At 35.4% G+C, this 17,289-nt stretch overlaps 1 protein-coding gene across 2 annotated transcripts in view; it reads right to left on the reverse strand.

Moving 5' to 3' along the window:
- LOC106055031 (cubilin-like) overlaps positions 1-17,289 on the reverse strand; it is a 143,520-nt gene that overhangs the window by 55,828 nt on the left and 70,403 nt on the right. For both annotated transcript variants that reach the window (XM_056045610.1, XM_056045611.1), the window contains exons 30-41: positions 16,829-16,979; positions 14,652-14,833; positions 13,310-13,475; positions 9,518-9,696; positions 7,266-7,431; positions 6,918-7,019; positions 5,699-5,917; positions 4,242-4,371; positions 3,357-3,550; positions 2,450-2,534; positions 2,160-2,256; positions 1,611-1,794 (exon numbers count right to left, since the gene is read on the reverse strand). In XM_056045610.1, coding sequence (XP_055901585.1) covers positions 1,611-1,794; positions 2,160-2,256; positions 2,450-2,534; positions 3,357-3,550; positions 4,242-4,371; positions 5,699-5,917; positions 6,918-7,019; positions 7,266-7,431; positions 9,518-9,696; positions 13,310-13,475; positions 14,652-14,833; positions 16,829-16,979 — 1,855 coding nt within the window. The remainder of the gene's footprint in view (positions 1-1,610; positions 1,795-2,159; positions 2,257-2,449; positions 2,535-3,356; positions 3,551-4,241; positions 4,372-5,698; positions 5,918-6,917; positions 7,020-7,265; positions 7,432-9,517; positions 9,697-13,309; positions 13,476-14,651; positions 14,834-16,828; positions 16,980-17,289) is intronic.

Raw genomic sequence — 17,289 nt, forward strand, 5'->3', positions numbered from 1 at the left:
CTTTGTTTGTGAACATTGGGATAACTATGTTGACGCCCTGTCCGTTGTTCTTACTCACGGAAGCAAAGTCATACACTCTGCTTGACAATACATTGCCTAAATGAATACTTCCAGCATTTGTGGATAAAAACAGTCGTTTGCCCAAACCCACCCCATTTTGACAACTGTGTCTTTCAGGAAGTGTTCACCCGTCACTAAATAGCGGCGTATGCTATGCCGCGGGTCTACTGGTATATTTTAATGGTGCTCATGATTTCTCAAAGAGTGTACAAGCAAATATACTCCTGGGCAATGCTTCTCAGCCTCAGCATGGTGTAAAGTGGAAACCGTTGTTAAGAGTGACAAGTAACCCATCAAGGAAGCAAAACAGAAACCTTGTTGGGGTACCTAAGGACTGTGTCCAATGCACTGGTAGGGATACAAGAAAGCCCACTATCCACTTTGTTCCTCAAGGGGTCATTTCATGGCAGTTTTATGGCATAATTGTCTATGTTCCCTGTATCACCCATATACCTTGTTTAAAAGAAATACATTTCTATCTTTTCAAATGAAAAATATCTAATTCCATCCGGTAAAGGATTTGGGCTGAGAAAAAACAACAACAAGGCAACACTAAAAGCCTCTAGATGACAGTTATTCATGTAAACATTTTTGTATCTATGCTCTATGGCATATTCCTCATCATCATCATCATCATCACTCCTTTGAGTTCCTCGTGGAACATAGGGCCTTGACAAAAACACGCCACTCTTCACGGTCTCTTGCTAGCTTTTTGATGGTGTCCCAGCTCTTCCCGGTCTTCTCTGCTTCTTCAAGTACACTGCGTCGCCATGTTCTTTTTGGTCTTCCTCTGCGTCTTGTTCCCTGGGGGTTCCACTCTATATTCCTCATAGGGGACTTAAACTGACCAAATTTTTAGTAAGGGTAAAACACATATGGTTTTGTTGTTTAAATTCGTACAATATGTTATCGCCCTATTCCACATGCAATGCAGGTAATGGTGGCATTTGCTTTGGTGGTTTCAGTTTGACTCACTTTTCTTCCAGAGCTGAGGTCAGTGCCTTTTCATTATATATGGCTTTCTTTGTCACAGTCTACCACTGACTTATCTTATCTTATATAATACAGACGTTACTTCAAAAAAGATGATTACATCCTATGCATCATACATTTAGTCATGCATGTTAACCAATGACTTAAATTCTGCCAAGTCATTGGTTTTCCTGGCTGGCTCAGGCGACCCATTCCATGCTCTATAGCACTAGGGAAGAAGGAGCATTTGTACAAATTTGTCCTTGAATATGGAACGAGGAATGTGCCTTTATCTTTATGTCTTTCTGTGTATTTTATTAGATTTTGTTTTTAGATTTGAAGATTATGGTTCAGTGTCTTATGTATAATCGCTACTTTACTTTTGAGTCTTCTATCTTGAAGGCTTTCTAAATTTAGTGATTTTACTAAAGGTGTTACTCTAGTCAAATGTGAATTCGTTTGTTATGAACAACTTAATGTTTTCTTAAGTTGACTAGTGGGAATACATAGCCCAGCGCCACACCATGTGGAGAGAGGGATTTCTATTACTTTTAAACTAGTAAAAATATAGGTAATACCTGCTGTAGTAGAAACAGTACTTGATACGGTAATCCAGGAAAGTAGAAAACCTGTCAACTGATTATAATAATCAGAATGAAATATCACAGTGACTACGTTGGAGGTTGAACGGAGGAAACTTGGAGGCCTGTTGGAGTTAGAGTACATCCCAAGGGAAGAGCTGAATTGGTCACCATCCAGAATCTGACCAAAAAAAAAAAATGCAGATGATAAACAAAACACATCAAGATATTGCCTATTTAATGAACTATTTATTCAATGTTTGGTATAATAGTTAGAGTTTTACATAGCGCTACTTTCATGCTTATTGCATGCTCAGAGTGCTATAGTACAATCTCATTTGTGGACAAGAGGGGAGGGGGTATCTGGTAGAAGGTTTTCCGAGCTGCTTTTAGGCACACAGTAAATAAAACTCTGCTTGAGTCGGGTGTTGATACTCACGCCCCTTTCATAAGTAGCTAAGCCTAGCCAAGTTCAAGCGTACTTAGCCTCTTGCTAAACTAAACATTTTATTTTGAAACATTTTATTTTGAAAAAAATATAAATACCATAAGCACATCATTGCTTCCAAACTGACTTGAATGAATATTGAAATCATCAAAAGTGATCTGTATTGTTTTATTTTCCTGCACAATTATTGTCCACCTGCAAACAAAAAATGGTTGGCTATCAAAAAAAGTGTTTTCAATCCTTCATTTCATTTTGCTATAATTTGTGTTCATTCTGATTTTCTTTTTCTGTTCAACACATTTACAAACATACACATTCATTACTTTATTTCTTGACTTTGTCAAGCGAGTCCGCATGATTCTAAACTAATAGTAAAAAAATCACTTACATGCAGTGAATATTACTTGGATATTGAGAAGGATAGAGCAAGGATGCAATTTGTCCACTAGCATTTGTTAATGTTCCTCCACAGACTAAATTTAAAACAAAATATAAAACCTTTAAATGACTGCAATGTTCCATAAAAATATCTGTAGATAAAATATAATATATGAAAAGTTTATACATAGTGGGATGTTTGGCTAAATGAGATAAGCCACTTGGCTACCTAACTGATGGTGTTTGAGGCTGAATCTCAATGTTGTGTTTGCTGCAAGTCTAACGGCAACATAAAAAACTTTTCCCAGACATCTCCTCCCTCGCATGCCGATAAAAGAGTTTTGACAAGAGCATGCTATAGGAGCATGGAATATGCATTGTATTTATAAAGCTCCTCCTTTGAGGTCGAAGATGAGCACCTTTCTCATTTCCTATGAACACGAAGATGAATGTTAAGTCCAGTCCTTGCTTTAAAAAGCCAGCTGCATACGTTGCATGGGTAAGTTAGGTCATTAAGCCTGCTTCTTCTATCGGCTTTTTGTTAGCTCTACTTTCTTTCATGCTGGCCACTCTCCTTGCTTCATATCTCGTGACTCTAACACTCACAGCTTCGCGCCATGAGGAGCAATCAAGAACTAGTGGGAAAATATGCAGGTCACAACTGGGCTTGCGTAGTCAAGTGATACACTTCGCTCATCCTATATCTTCAGAATCTAAGACATTTCTATTCAATCCATGAGAACACATGAATTATTATATACTTTAAATGACTGATCCAGTTGTATACCTGTCATCACTATGGCCCCTAGTTCGATTCATCTGTCATCTTGCAAGAAGGTTTAGCTTGGACATAAAATTATTTTTTTTTTCTGAAAGAACATACCACAAAATCAAAAATAGAAGACTTAAGAGATTACCTTGAACATATTCAGCTAAAAACCCTTTACTGTGGCCTGAGTAATCTGATCTAAATAGTATCCAAGCACCAGTTAATCCAGTAATAGTTCCTGGACCCTGGTTCCCAAACCACCTGCCTACGACAGGACCAGCTTGATTTGGTGAGTGAATCTCAAGGTAGTCATTGTTTCGTTCACCAGTTAATTCAAACTCGCTAGGAAGTAAGAAAAACAACAACAATTTTTTCAAATAAAATCACAACTGTCCAAACACTCAAAATCTTAAACTCATGGGACAAATAGTTTAAGTTTACTAAACCCATCTATTTTAAAACAAAGTAGCAATACATGACAAACAAATTAATGTTTATAAGGCTTGTGGGCTATGTTATTGGAACAATAAGGTTGCTTTTTGTTTTTTTATATAAAGGGGAGTGTTGATAACTCCATGTCATTTATTAGGTTCATTAAATTGTTCACGTTCTGTGGCTTCAGTGCTACACTTGGGTGTTTCACTTATAGATGGGTCTTTTCATCTTACAGATATGTCTCACTTCACACATCCACAAAAGAAGTAGGACTTGAGCAGAAGCGCTTAACAAATGTTTTTTTGTTTTGTTTTTATTAATTTAATTGCCTTTATATATTGCAACTTTTATTCTTATGCTCAATCAGCTTTGGCTAAGTCTTTTTTTTTAGACCAGTGAGGTGAGGGGGGGAGGAGGGTATCTGGGAGAAGGTTTACCGTGCTTTCTGCTCTGCTCGAGTCAGGATTTGAACTCAGGCCCTCTTATAGATTATCCGAGCGGCTTTGGCCTCTCGGATACAACAATAATAATATTTAAAAAATAATAATAATTTGAGATTAAGCCAACTGCACAGCTCAGCTCCTTAAAATATACTAACTTGAAGTTTAATTGAATAGAATTTCCAGGAGATGCAGTGATTTGCCAGGTGCATTCGGTATCATCAGGATAGTCTTGTGGGTAGTGGGGGCTAACAAAGCTGCCAGTCAGTGCAGTTAGGTTTCCAGAGCCTATAAAATAGAGATGTTTACAGATTACATTGTGAGGGCAGATATAATTACACATTACAGTTAGGTTTCCAGAGCCTATAAAATAGAGATGTTTACAGATTACATTGTGAGGGCAGATATAATTACACATTACAGTTAGGTTTCCAGAGCCTATAAAATAGAGATGTTTACAGATTACATTGTGAGGGCAGATATAATTACACATTACAGTTAGGTTTCCAGAGCCTATAAAATAGAGATGTTTACAGATTACATAGTCAGGACAGATATAATTACACATTACAGTTAGGTTTCCAGAACCTATAAAATAGAGATGTTTACAGATGACATTGGCAGGGCAGATATAATTACACATTGCAGTTATTGTCAGAGCTCAGATGATTACAAATTGTAATTGTCAGAGCACTGTACTGATATCACAGAAATGTAAAAAAAAAAAATTATTTGCATGTTGCAAATAATGTCTGAGTTACTCTGAATTCAAACCTTCCTTTAGAAATCTTCCTTCAGGAAAAATCAGGAGTGGACCCTATTAAAGCATCAACCAACAAGAATAGCTCTATTAACTAAATGTCCAATCATTGTGCAGATTTTAAAATATAAATGTATGATTAACCCAAAAAATCTAATGAACAATCAGACTAGCACCTCTTGTCAGTAAATAGTGACAACATCAAAATTATGCATATCCAAAACTCTTTGCCATTGACGTAATATGATGCTGCTATATAAAAATCAATCATTAGGACCTATAACAAGACCCAGAACAAACAAAAAAGAAAAAGTGTTGTTTTTTTGTTTTACTTTTGACAATTCCTGTAATCTGATTGACTTGTCAAGCTAGTCACTATATATTTAAACAAAACTTTTGTACCTCATTAATGATACACTATTAAAGGAAAGAAGAAATTTTACTTCCTGTAATATGATTGAATTTTACTTTCCTGTAATCTGATTGGCTTGTCAAGCTAGTCACTATATATTTAAACAAAACTTTTGTACCTCATTAATGACACACTATTATAATGAAAAAAGAAATTTTACTTCCTGTAATGTGATTAAATTTTACTTTCCTGTAATCTGATTGGCTTGTCAAGCTAGTCACTATATATTTAAACAAAACTTTTGTACCTCATTAATGATACACTATTATAATGAAAAAAGAAATTTTACTTCCTGTAATGTGATTAAATTTTACTTTCCTGTAATCTGATTGGCTTGTCAAGCTAGTCACTATATATTTAAACAAAACTTTTGTACCTCATTAATGATACACTATAATAATAATGAAAGAAGAAATTTTACTTCAAATACTGATGAAACTTACATGTCAAATAAGTAGAGAATTTGGCTTTGAATCCAGTGCCAAATAAGTACCCAGAATGGAAGTTGACCATAATGGGTGAATTTTCAGAATAAATAGGACGAGGAACAGCCTGGCCACAATACGTGTTGTTATTTTCACCATAGCTCAGGAAAAGATAACTTGTAGTACATGGATTGTAGTCAGGTATGTCCATATGAGAAAATGTTAAATAGACTGGAGCTGTATGAGAAAGACATAATAAAGAGTTAGTTCATTTAGCATCAGACATTTCAAGTTGCTTTCATAAACACAATTTTTTTAAAAATCTTCATTAGAGTGTAAAAATAAAAAAAAAAGCTACTTAACTAGATACAGATATACTCTTATTAAAAAAGCTACATAACTAGATGCAGATTGGCTCTTATTAAAAAAAATCTACCTAACTAGATGCAGATTAGCTCTTATTAAAAAAAAGCTACATAACTAGATACAGATGTGCTCTTATTAAAAAAATCTACATAACTAAATACAGATGTGCTTTTATTACTGTTTCTATATTTTATTTTTATCACCATCATCTGTCCCTTGACTTTTGTCGTAGGGGTGCTGTGACAGTTCACTTCACCAAATCCCTCCCACTTTTCCCGGTCAGCAGCTGCTCGTAGGATATCAAGTGAGAGGCCGGTCCATTCTTTTACACTGTCCATCCAGGTTTTTTGGACGACCCTTTTTTTCATGTCCACTGCTGTTTCTTAAATGATGACTTTAGACAGTGAGTCTTTATCACCATATAACTCCATTTAAGTGAGGGCTTGAGAAGTCTCCCTTGCAGAAGCCTTAGACAGAAATCCTGCTGTTGTGCATTGTGCATGTACGTCGCCAAGCAGTTCAAGAACTTGTGACTTCACAGACCTAACAATAAGAACATGAGGCACTATTTCCCCTCTCCCCCCCCCCCTCCCCATCAGTGCGTTAAGTCAAAGTTTGGCCTGAGTTGATATCCAGACCTAGGCCTTGCGCCAGCACTCAAACTGTTTTTGTTTTTTTTTATTTCTGGCATTCGGATTTAGTTTACCAAATATATACCTCACATCATTTGCCCTAAAGACCACAAGGTCTGAATGGGGAACTTTACTATTGGTATTACTTTACTATACTTCATCAAACAAATGTAAAGTTATTTATTAAATCTTTTTTTTATTTGTGAATTTAATAACTGGAGAGAAATAGAAGAACTTACTCCTTGTAATGTGCCAGACACAGTCAGAGTTTCGGTTATAGCGTCCAGGAAAGAAGGGAGACATAATTATACCTTCATCTGCGTCTAAGGTGCCTCCACAAGCTGCAAGTTCCAGATTGAAGATCAAATTTCATGTCACGGAAATATTTGTAAAAAAAAGAGAGCATATCATGACTTTTAAGTTATTAGACTTGACGCCTTGTGTTAATTCTTAATTATTATAAACTTGAAGTCTTAGAGATTTTGTGTTTATTCCGCACAAATTTTTTATAATTCTGAGGTTCAGGAGACCACTACATTTCTACATCTTAATTACATGTTCAGCTATAAGTTTCGGTGAAACGTTACCTGTTATGTAAGTGGCTCTAAATCCTTTGTGACTATTGTACCAGGAATAATGAATTCTCATACGAATGAACATCTGATTTGATTCACTGAGATAAAAAGATGTATTTCCCAACTGGCATAATGATGAGGCTAGTGGTGTCCCAAGGCTATTCTCTCCACTATAAATCTGAAGGGAGAAACAGTTTGAACTAATACTTTCTAGTTCTAGTAAAGTACAATATGTAATTTTTTATATAAAATAAAAAAGGCCTAAATTGTGCCGATGTGCCAAAAACCCAAATTATCAGTAATAAAAATAAATGTAACAAAAGAGTTTCAATATCCTAATACCATGTCTTTTTTGTCTAGGGCATTCAGAAAAGGGTGGCTGCGTGTTTAAGTGCTAGGCTTCTGAACCTGAGGTCCTAGGTTCAAATCTCCAAGAATCTCCATCTCCATGGGATATGGAATTTCTGGATTTTTAGGACACCCCAAAGTCCACCCAACTCTATTGGGTACCTGACTTAAGTTGGGGAAAGTAAAGACAGTTGGTCGTTGGGCTGGCCACATGACCCCCTGCTCATTAACCATTGACCAAAGAAACAGTTGATCTTTAAATCATCTGCTTTATAGATCACAAGTCTGAAATTGGAACTTTTTTTACTTTTATTTTATTAGAGAGGATTCGAGGCTTTACTTTAATGGAGTTTGATGATGATGACAAAAGGACTATGGACAGAAAGAATAAACTATGTATCAGAAAATATGGTGAGAAAAACATTCAAAGTTGGCAAGACAAAACAAAGAGTTAACTTCTAGTGGTGGTTACTTGTCATAAAACTTGGGAGATTCAGAAGTTCAATGGCACCCAACTTTTTAGAATGTTTGGCCATTCACAAATATTACAAATGCTTGGATAATTAATATTCTTGGTAATATACATTCTGAACTTTTTTGAATAATATTATAACATACATATAAGTGCAAAATACCACTCCTTGACTAATTCATTGATCATGTGATCTCTTAAACTTGAACGTATCCTCATCAAACTTTGTACACAGGTGCTTTCTATCAAACCTTTGTAGTTTACTTTTGGTATTTCCTTAAAATGCCACAGTCTACATGTAAAGCATTTTTTTAACAAATATCTTTTTCCCTAAGTTAACTTATTTTTAGTATGCCTTGGGTCATTACAATTTCACTTCTTTTTCAAAATAGACTCAAAAACACTTCAGGAATTATTTTTTTACCTAGATCTAAAGCATATGAATAAACTTCTCTTTTTTATGTCCACAAATTGATGCATATTGGGGTAGCCTAACAATGTAAAATGTTCAATTTAGTAGAAACATTTATTTTACCTCTTAGTAATTGCTTACTATGAAATTGTTTAGTTACCTTCACAAAGATCTATATAGTAAAGTTTCCCTTTCAGACCTTATGGTCTTTAGGGCAGATGATGAAAAGGTCATCTGTTTCTGTGGCTAACGGTTAATGAGGGTGTCATGTGGCCAGCTAATGTCAGGTACCCATTTAGAGCTGGGTGGACTCAGACGCGCCCAAAGATCCCGAAATTAAAAATCTCAGTCTTCACCAGGATTTGAGCCCGGAACCCCTGGTTCAAGAGAGAGAACGAGCAAGGAATGGTACTGTCTAAAACAAAAAAAACAACTAAATCCTAATAGCACTGAGAATCTAGATCTATGGTCATTTTGCAACATTCAAAATGGGTCTAATAAACCATTCCAATTAATTTAAACCGAATTGATATTCATTTTTATTTCGAGGATAAATGTAGGAACGACAAATGGAAGTTTTTGTTGTTGGCGGGACAGGGGAGGGGGATAGGAAAAAGTGCCACAAGAATTAACTGTCCCAAAATATGAGAGCATGTAGGTCTATGTGTTGGGGGTGCATTATGAAGCGGGTCTTTCCAAATCAAGTCTATGTGGGAGAAATTACGATGCGTAGGTAAAAAAAAAAAAAAAGAGAAAATGGGGCTTCCAGAGAGAGAGAGATAAAGAAAGAAAAAAAAGCAGGCTATGAAATTTCATTCTAAATATATATAGGCTATATTTTAACATATAACATGGGCTAAAAATGTATGTTGGGTTGATCCTCAAAATGTGACCCATTTATTAAAATAATAATAATATAAAGCCTGGGAACCAATCCGGCCATAGTAAAAATAAAAAGCCTAGGAACAAATCAAAGAGCTTAACCGGTGCGTACTGCTAGTAATATTAATAAATGCCATCACTATTACTTACATCAATAAAATCATCATTCTGGCAATTTAAATCCAATTCTGAAAAGGTTAAATTGACTATATGGTTGGCTTCCACCTTTATCGTCCAAGAACATTCAACACTATTTCTGACATCGTAGGCATTGGGGTAGTTTTTGGAGGTGAGAGTGCCACTCCTGGTTGTAAAATCTTTACCACACGCTTAAAAAAAGGGACAACACAAAAATATTTAATGATTTAATGCGATTCACTTGACCGTTATGTGTTCTTCTGCATTTCCCTATACAGAAAACAGCTAAGACTTCTTGAGCGCTTTCACCAAAGATGCTTTCTGTAGGTGATTAAGACCATTGGAACAATAGTTTTTTTTTTCTAAAAAACTTGCCATTGTTCAAAAGTTTTCATGCATAGTTACAATTTTTCCTATAATTGTAATTCCAAGATAGATTTTAAAAACAACTGAATCAGAATCTTTACAAGTATTTTGATTATCGCATCACAAATATTTGTAAAAGTATATCCATCATGTCATTAAAGGTAATAATTTTATTATGGAACAATTCATGAAAAAGGATCTCAGAAAAAATATAATATAATGACGATTTTTGACGCCATGGTTTTATTCCAATAGTTAAAGCAGACAAATAAAAACCTTCATTTGTAATGAAGATCTGGCAATTCATAGAAGAAATTTAAATCATGATTTTAGTTTTTAACATTAGCAAAAACAAAGATGATTTTTCGCTTGGGCGCTACATTGTGGACAATTTCAAAAAGGGGTCAATGGACTAATTCTGTTGTCACCTCCATCTCATTTAAAGATGAAATAATCTCGCTATGAAAACAGAGTGATCAAAGCCAGCATTCATAATCAGAAGAATGAATAGATATTATATTTAACTAGTGATGCAGTAACTATCAAAATTTTAAGGGCCAAGGAGCAGATGAAAGCCCTTTGCAAAGAATATGAAAAGGGAAAATAAAGTAATTTAATTTTTTACTTTAAAAGAAAATTTCACACCAGTTTTAAATCAAACATAATTAGATATATAAGTATATTAAGAACTCTAACATTACTATTCATGAATAGCAGCGATGCCCAAACTACGGCCCGCGGGCCGCATCGACGTGCTTCTATCCGGCCCGCCAAAGCATTGGAACAAAATGTAAAAATTAAAAAGAATTTAAAAAATAAAAAAATTAGAATGATGAAAGAATATTCTCTTTAAGTTAGGATTCTTACTCAATCTTTGATGAATTCCATCTTTATGTTTGGTATTCTAATATTCATGGTAAATATTTTTTGTATTGTAAGAACACAAGTGTTGTTTTTTTTCAATGACGATAAAACTAGACAGTTATTTTTAATTATTAAAAAATAACGCTACTGTCTTGAGCTAGCTGTGTCCTTGACACCTTGTGTGTGCAACACAAAGCATCATTGATGCATTGTTTTGGGTCGTGTTCTTTTGATATCAAAGCGATTGGTACCGTAGTGTTTAACGTTTGTGATTTAATGAAATGGGAGAACATAAGAAACGAAAAGTGGACTCTGAATGTAGAAACTTTCAGGAAAAGTGGACAGATCTTTACTTTTTTGTGGAATATGATAGTTTGATTTGTAAAGAAAGTGTGGCTGTTTTTAAAGAACATAACATTAAAAGGCATTATGAAGCCAAACACATAAACACATATGATAGCATTCTTGGTTTGAGCCGCGAAGACAAGATTGCCAAGTTACGACTAGAGATTGGGGGAGTGACAAGAATATTTAACAAAAAGAGACAAGAAAATGAGTCTGCGATAAGGGCCAGCTACAGAGTGGCTCACATCTTAAGTAGAGCAATGAAGACTTTTTCCGATGGCGAATGTGTAAAAAAGTGCTTGCTAGCAGTGATGGAAGAAATGTGTCCGGAAAAGAAGAATGCAGTAGAAGCTGTCAGCCTTTCTCGCATGACAATTACATGGCGAGTGGAAGATATGGGTGAAAATCTTCATTCACAATTAAAAGACAGAGCAGCAGAATTCGAAATGTTTTCTATTGCTGCTGACGAGTCCACTGACATAACTGATACTCCGCAACTCTTGGTATTTATTCGCGGTACAAACAGTAATTTTGATGTAAAAGAGGAGTGAGAAGCTTTGAGGAGCATGCATGGGACTACAACTGGAGAAGGCTTGTTCAAAGAAGTTTCAACCATCATAGAGGACCTTGCTCTTCCTTGGAATAAATTAGTTGGAGTGATTACTTGATGGCGCTAGAAATATGGTTGGATGTCACAGTTGAATGACAGCAAGAGTTATTAAAAAAGTTGTTGAGTCAAATGGAACTGAACCCCTGGGGCTTCACTGCATCATTCACCAACAAAATCTCTGTGGAAAGGTTTTGAATCTGGACCATGTGATAATGATTGTGCTCAGCACTGTAAATTTAATCAAATCACAAGAACGTTGAATCACAGAACTTTCAAAGATTTTCTGACACAAATAGAGTCTGAATATGAAGACGTTCTATTTCCCAGTGAGGTGCGGGGGGGGGGGGCTGGTTAAGCCGAGGAGAGGTGTTAAAACGTTGTTTTGATTTGAGACTCGAAATTGAAATATTTATGACTGATAAATCAAAACAAGTGCCATAACTGAACGACCCCTCATGGTTGTGGGATTTGGCTATTTTATGCGACATCACATCTAAATGAACTCAACACCAAACTACAAGGTAAAGCCAAATTGATTTCGTATGTGTATGCAGACATATGTGATTTTCAAACAAAATTGCAACTCTTCATTCAACAGGCAGAAAAAATGCATCTTGTCCACTTTCCAACCTGTGCCACTTACAAAATGATAAGCAACTAAATGTGTCTTTCCCAACAGAAAGAATGATCCAACTTCTGAGGCTCTTGATGAATAATTTCAGTGAAAGATTTGTGGATTTTCAGAATTCAAAAAATGAAATCCGTCTTTTTGAAAATCCGATTGCTGCCGATGTGTCAAATGCTCCGGCAGATCTGGAACTGGTTGACTTACAAAGCCAGACATTCCTGTTTGACAAATTTCAAGTGATGCAGACTATTGACTTCTACTCCATGTTACCTGAGGAAGCGTTTCCAAATCTTCGAAAACAAGCGCTAAGGATGATCACAATGTTTTCAAGCACTTATTTGTGTGAACAAACTTTTTCAATGATGAAACGGGCGAAAACCATGTTACGTAATCGCCTTACGGATGAACATCTTGATTCAGTGCTCCTACTTGGTGTTTCATCTATGCAGCCAGATATTCAGAAGATGGTTTTGGATAAACTTCATGCATCACATTAATTTATGTAAGTAGGTGCACAAATAAAACTAACAAAAATAGCTTATTGTATATTTAATTTTTTTTCTTTTTGATGATATGGCCCGCGACACGAATGCTGAAAATTAAAATGGCCCGCAGACCAAATAACGTTGGGCATCACTGGTCTATAGTATGTTTTAAATACATTCTTGCCAATACGACCATTGTTACAGCTCTCTAATTAATACTATAGAAAATCAACTAGTACCTCACCACTGTCTAGTCATCCTTAGGTTCTTAGGTTCATCCTGCTGTAACTATGATAATACTAAATAACTCAGTAACATCAACTTTATTATACACACTTTCAACTGCCCTCACACTACCAGCCATTCTCTCATTTCATTCTGACTGACCTTTACAAGTAAAATTAGATTAGACATACTTCCTTGACAACCAGAAAAAAAAAAACACTTCTCTATCCCCTCCCTCCACAAAACATAGATGTATTCAAAATATTTTAATAAGTGATTACTTCTTTGAACTGCATTGAAAATGGCATTAAATCCTCTGCCAACTACACTTGAGTCACTCTTAAACAAAACAATCATGTGGTTGCTCTCTGATGTCACAGACTGGGTAGAGTTCTGAGTGTGGCACAGAGTGACAATTGGCTCTTCACTGATGTCCTCTGAATACACCTACACGGGAGGAGAAAGAAACATATTATTGACTAGCATATGAGAAGGTGTGGCGGCCGAGTGAAGTGCTTGGCTTCCGAACTTGATGGGTTCAAATCTCAGTGAAGAATGGGTTTTGGATTTCTGGATTTTTTTGGCGCCCCTGAGTCCACCCAACTCTAATGGGTGCCTGACTTAAGTTGGGGAAATTAAAGGCAGTTGGTCATTGTGTTGGCCAAATAACACCGTGCTTGTTAACCGTTGGCCAAAGAAACAGTTGACTTTAACATTATCTGCCTTATAGATCACAAGGTCTGAAAGAGGAACCTTACTTTACTTTGCTGATTTTCACTATATAATCTCTGGTTTGGCCATTTCTGGACACCCATGTCAGCATTAATGTAGCATCTGGCAGAAACATTTATAGAGAGAATATAGAAAGACCAAATAAAAAGGCAAAATGACCCCTCACCCCCATTAGATTGCAATATGGAATGCTTGGTGTGGGCATAAAAGAAGGACTCATCAGTCTGTCATAATTTATCCATCAGGTTGTATTGTATGAGGCGCGGTGGCCGAGCGGTAAACTGCTTGGCTATCAAACCGAGGGTTCCCGGGTTCAAATTCTGGTCAATTTTGGGATTTATGGGTGCCTCTGAGTCCACCCAGCTCTTATGGTTACCTGACATTTGTTGGGGAAAAGTAAAGGCAGTTGCTCGCTGTGCTGGCCACATGACACCATCATTAATCATGGTCTTAAGCCTTGTTTCTCTAGTCTGAATGTCTTAGGATTAAAGCTTTCAAAAAAAACAAAATAAAACAAGTATGAAAATTTTCATCTGCTTGGAACAAGATCAGATGATAAGTTGGCAAGGTCAACAGAGGGGCGCTTAGTGAAAGTCAATGGCACAGCTAGGGATTTGGGGGCCAAGATGGCTTGAACTCTTTAGGGGCCCTTGCACTTTGACATTCAACATAAGAATATTTAATGTAAAAACAAATTTCGGACCCTCATTTGGCGGCCTCTCCTAAGTGGGGTAGGGGGTAAATTTGAACCCCCCTCCCTCCAACCACCCTAGCTAAGCCACTGAGTAAGATTTGAACCCTGCACTACCATGTCAACAATCCAAAGTGCATACTACAAGACAACCATATTCTGGGGAAAAAAAAGACAATGTAACTATGAAAACTACTCACAAACAAGCCATCAAAATAACAATTGCTGTGAGTTTCTACATCAAAATCTGTTAGGGTAAGATTGACCACATTGCCTTCGGAAACTGTGATATCCCAAATGCAAGTCTGACTATTATTATATGACCTTGGATAGTTCGGACTCGTAATTATTCCAGTGTTTAGGTTAAAGGTCTCTCCACACCCTGAAACAATGAGTTAAAAAAAGTATTTTTGAAATTTAAATATAAAATATATTATAAACTGTAAACAAAAAAGCTTTGATTCAATTTAAGGTTTTCCATCAGGATTCAGGGATCTAAAGCACAGGTGAAATAAAGAGCCTATTTTGTGAAATTAACCAACAGGTAATCGTATACACATGTCGAAGATGGGTGTATCTATAATACTGGATAAAAACCAAAGAATCCACCAGTAAACAACTTTAAAACCCTCAACAGTGGTGGTGTACCTCTTAGTGGCCTATAACCATTGGAGGATAACAGTTTTGTTGGGTTTTTTTGTTTATAGTCACTAAAATGTTTTTATAGAGTAGGCTGTTGTTTTTTTTTCTTTCTTTTTCTTACTGTTACAGAATTCCACTTACTTAATAATGATACAAAAACAAAAATGGAATTTTAATTTGATAAAAACAAATAGTCTCTTACAACAAGAAACAATGGGCTATTTGTTATGTATACATTGACCTTTCAGTATTATTGGTTTAAATGTCATTATATATTCTTTTAACTTTGGACCATTTGTAAAGAAACAATATCCTAAAATCTTGAACAACAGAAACAATAAAGTTAATAAAACAATAAATGTATCTCTGTAATCGATTAATCCTACGAAAAGGAAATCTCTTATTGAAGAAGGTACAGAAGACAAAAAGAAAGCTTAAATAGACCACCATTTGCAACAGCTTTGTGTGCACGAGATGCAGAAAAACATGCTGCAACTGGGTCGGCATAGTCATGTGAAACACTGCACCTCCTTAATCTTCGGCAAGTAAGACATTGCCATTATTAGATTGATCCCCTTTGCATGAGTGTGTAAAAGTAACAAACACCTATGCAAAAAGAAGAAAACCAAATAAGAGTTGATGAAAACCAAGTAGAAGGATTCCTAACATACCCATAAAAAGCGTACACAAAAAATGAAACTAGTCATCTTTAAGTACATAGAAAATGAGATTGTGCTAATCTTTATATACATAGAAAATGAGATTGTGCTAATCTTTATATACATAGAAAATGAGATTGTGCTAATCTTTATAAACATAGAAAATGAGATTGTGCTAATCTTTATATACATAGAAAATAAGATTGTGCTTCAATTACTTGGCTAAGCCAATAATAGAATATGCATCCTCTGTTTGGGACCCCTCAACTCAAGAAAACATTAAGAAACTAAAACAGACACAAAATAGAGCAGTGAGATTCATAACAAACAAATATTCACATTTGACTAGAGTAACACCTTTAGTAAAATCACTAAATTTAGAAAGCCTTCAGGACAGAAGGCTCAAAAGTAAAGAAGCAATTAAACATAAAACACTGAACCAATATCTTCAAATATAAAAACAAAATCTAATAAAATACTCTGAAAGACACAAAGATAAAGGCACATTCCTCGTTCCATATACTATGACAAATTTTTTACAAATGCTCCTTCTTCCCTAGCGCTATTTGAGCATGGAATGGGTAGCCGAGACAGCCAGGAAAACCAATGACTTGGCAGAATTTAAATCATTGGTTGACATGCATGACTAGAAGCATGATGTGTAGGACATAACTATTTTTTTGAAGTAACGTCTGTATTTTATAAGATAAGATTACAAAGGAGATGGTTTCTTTAAAAATCTAAGCCATTTCAATTCATCATGTTAGCTAGGTTCAACTAGTATTGAAATTTAATATTAGATTGACATTTAAATACTTATTGAACAAAACTTTAAGTGCTCTACACTGGCTGCCTGGTCGTGCGGTTTGCTCGCTGGACTGTCGTTCGGATTTATCGACGGTTGAGGGTTCAAACCCTGCCCGCTCCCATCCCCCGTCGTCCTGCGGGAGGTTTGGACTAGGAAGTAAACTATCTTCAACTCTGAAGGAACATCCGAATTATGTAAAACATTTTACAAACAAACAAAACAAACAAACATTTTTACATGGCAATTGGTTTGCTATTTTTAAACTTACCTTCAATAATCCATTCTAATTTAAACCCTAAGTGGCTAAGTGAGGAATCACTGTGAAACTGCACTGCTAATGTATTTGCATTAGACAAAAAATTGTTCACAGGAGCATCTTCACCACAGAATTTATTATTTGTAAGATTAGATCCACGCACCTAAGAAAAAGAAGACATATCTTTTAAATTATTTTTTTTGGCAACAGAATAACCATTAAGTATTTCAATTGCTAATTTTTTCTTAACAGAATAAATATTTTACATTTTTTTCTGAACAAAATTAATATTTAGTATTTTGTGAGCTAATTTTTTTCTTAAGAAAATAAATATTAAAATAATGTGTAACCTAGATTTTTGTTCTAAACAGAATAAACATCAAATATTTGTTTTCTTAACAACAATTTAGATTATAGCTACACAGCAAGTCTGTGTTGATTATAAAAATGTTTAGAAGCATTACAAATATATA

The sequence above is a fragment of the Biomphalaria glabrata genome, chromosome 11, assembly GCF_947242115.1.
Source record: "Biomphalaria glabrata chromosome 11, xgBioGlab47.1, whole genome shotgun sequence".
Classification (NCBI taxonomy): Eukaryota; Metazoa; Mollusca; class Gastropoda; family Planorbidae; genus Biomphalaria; species Biomphalaria glabrata.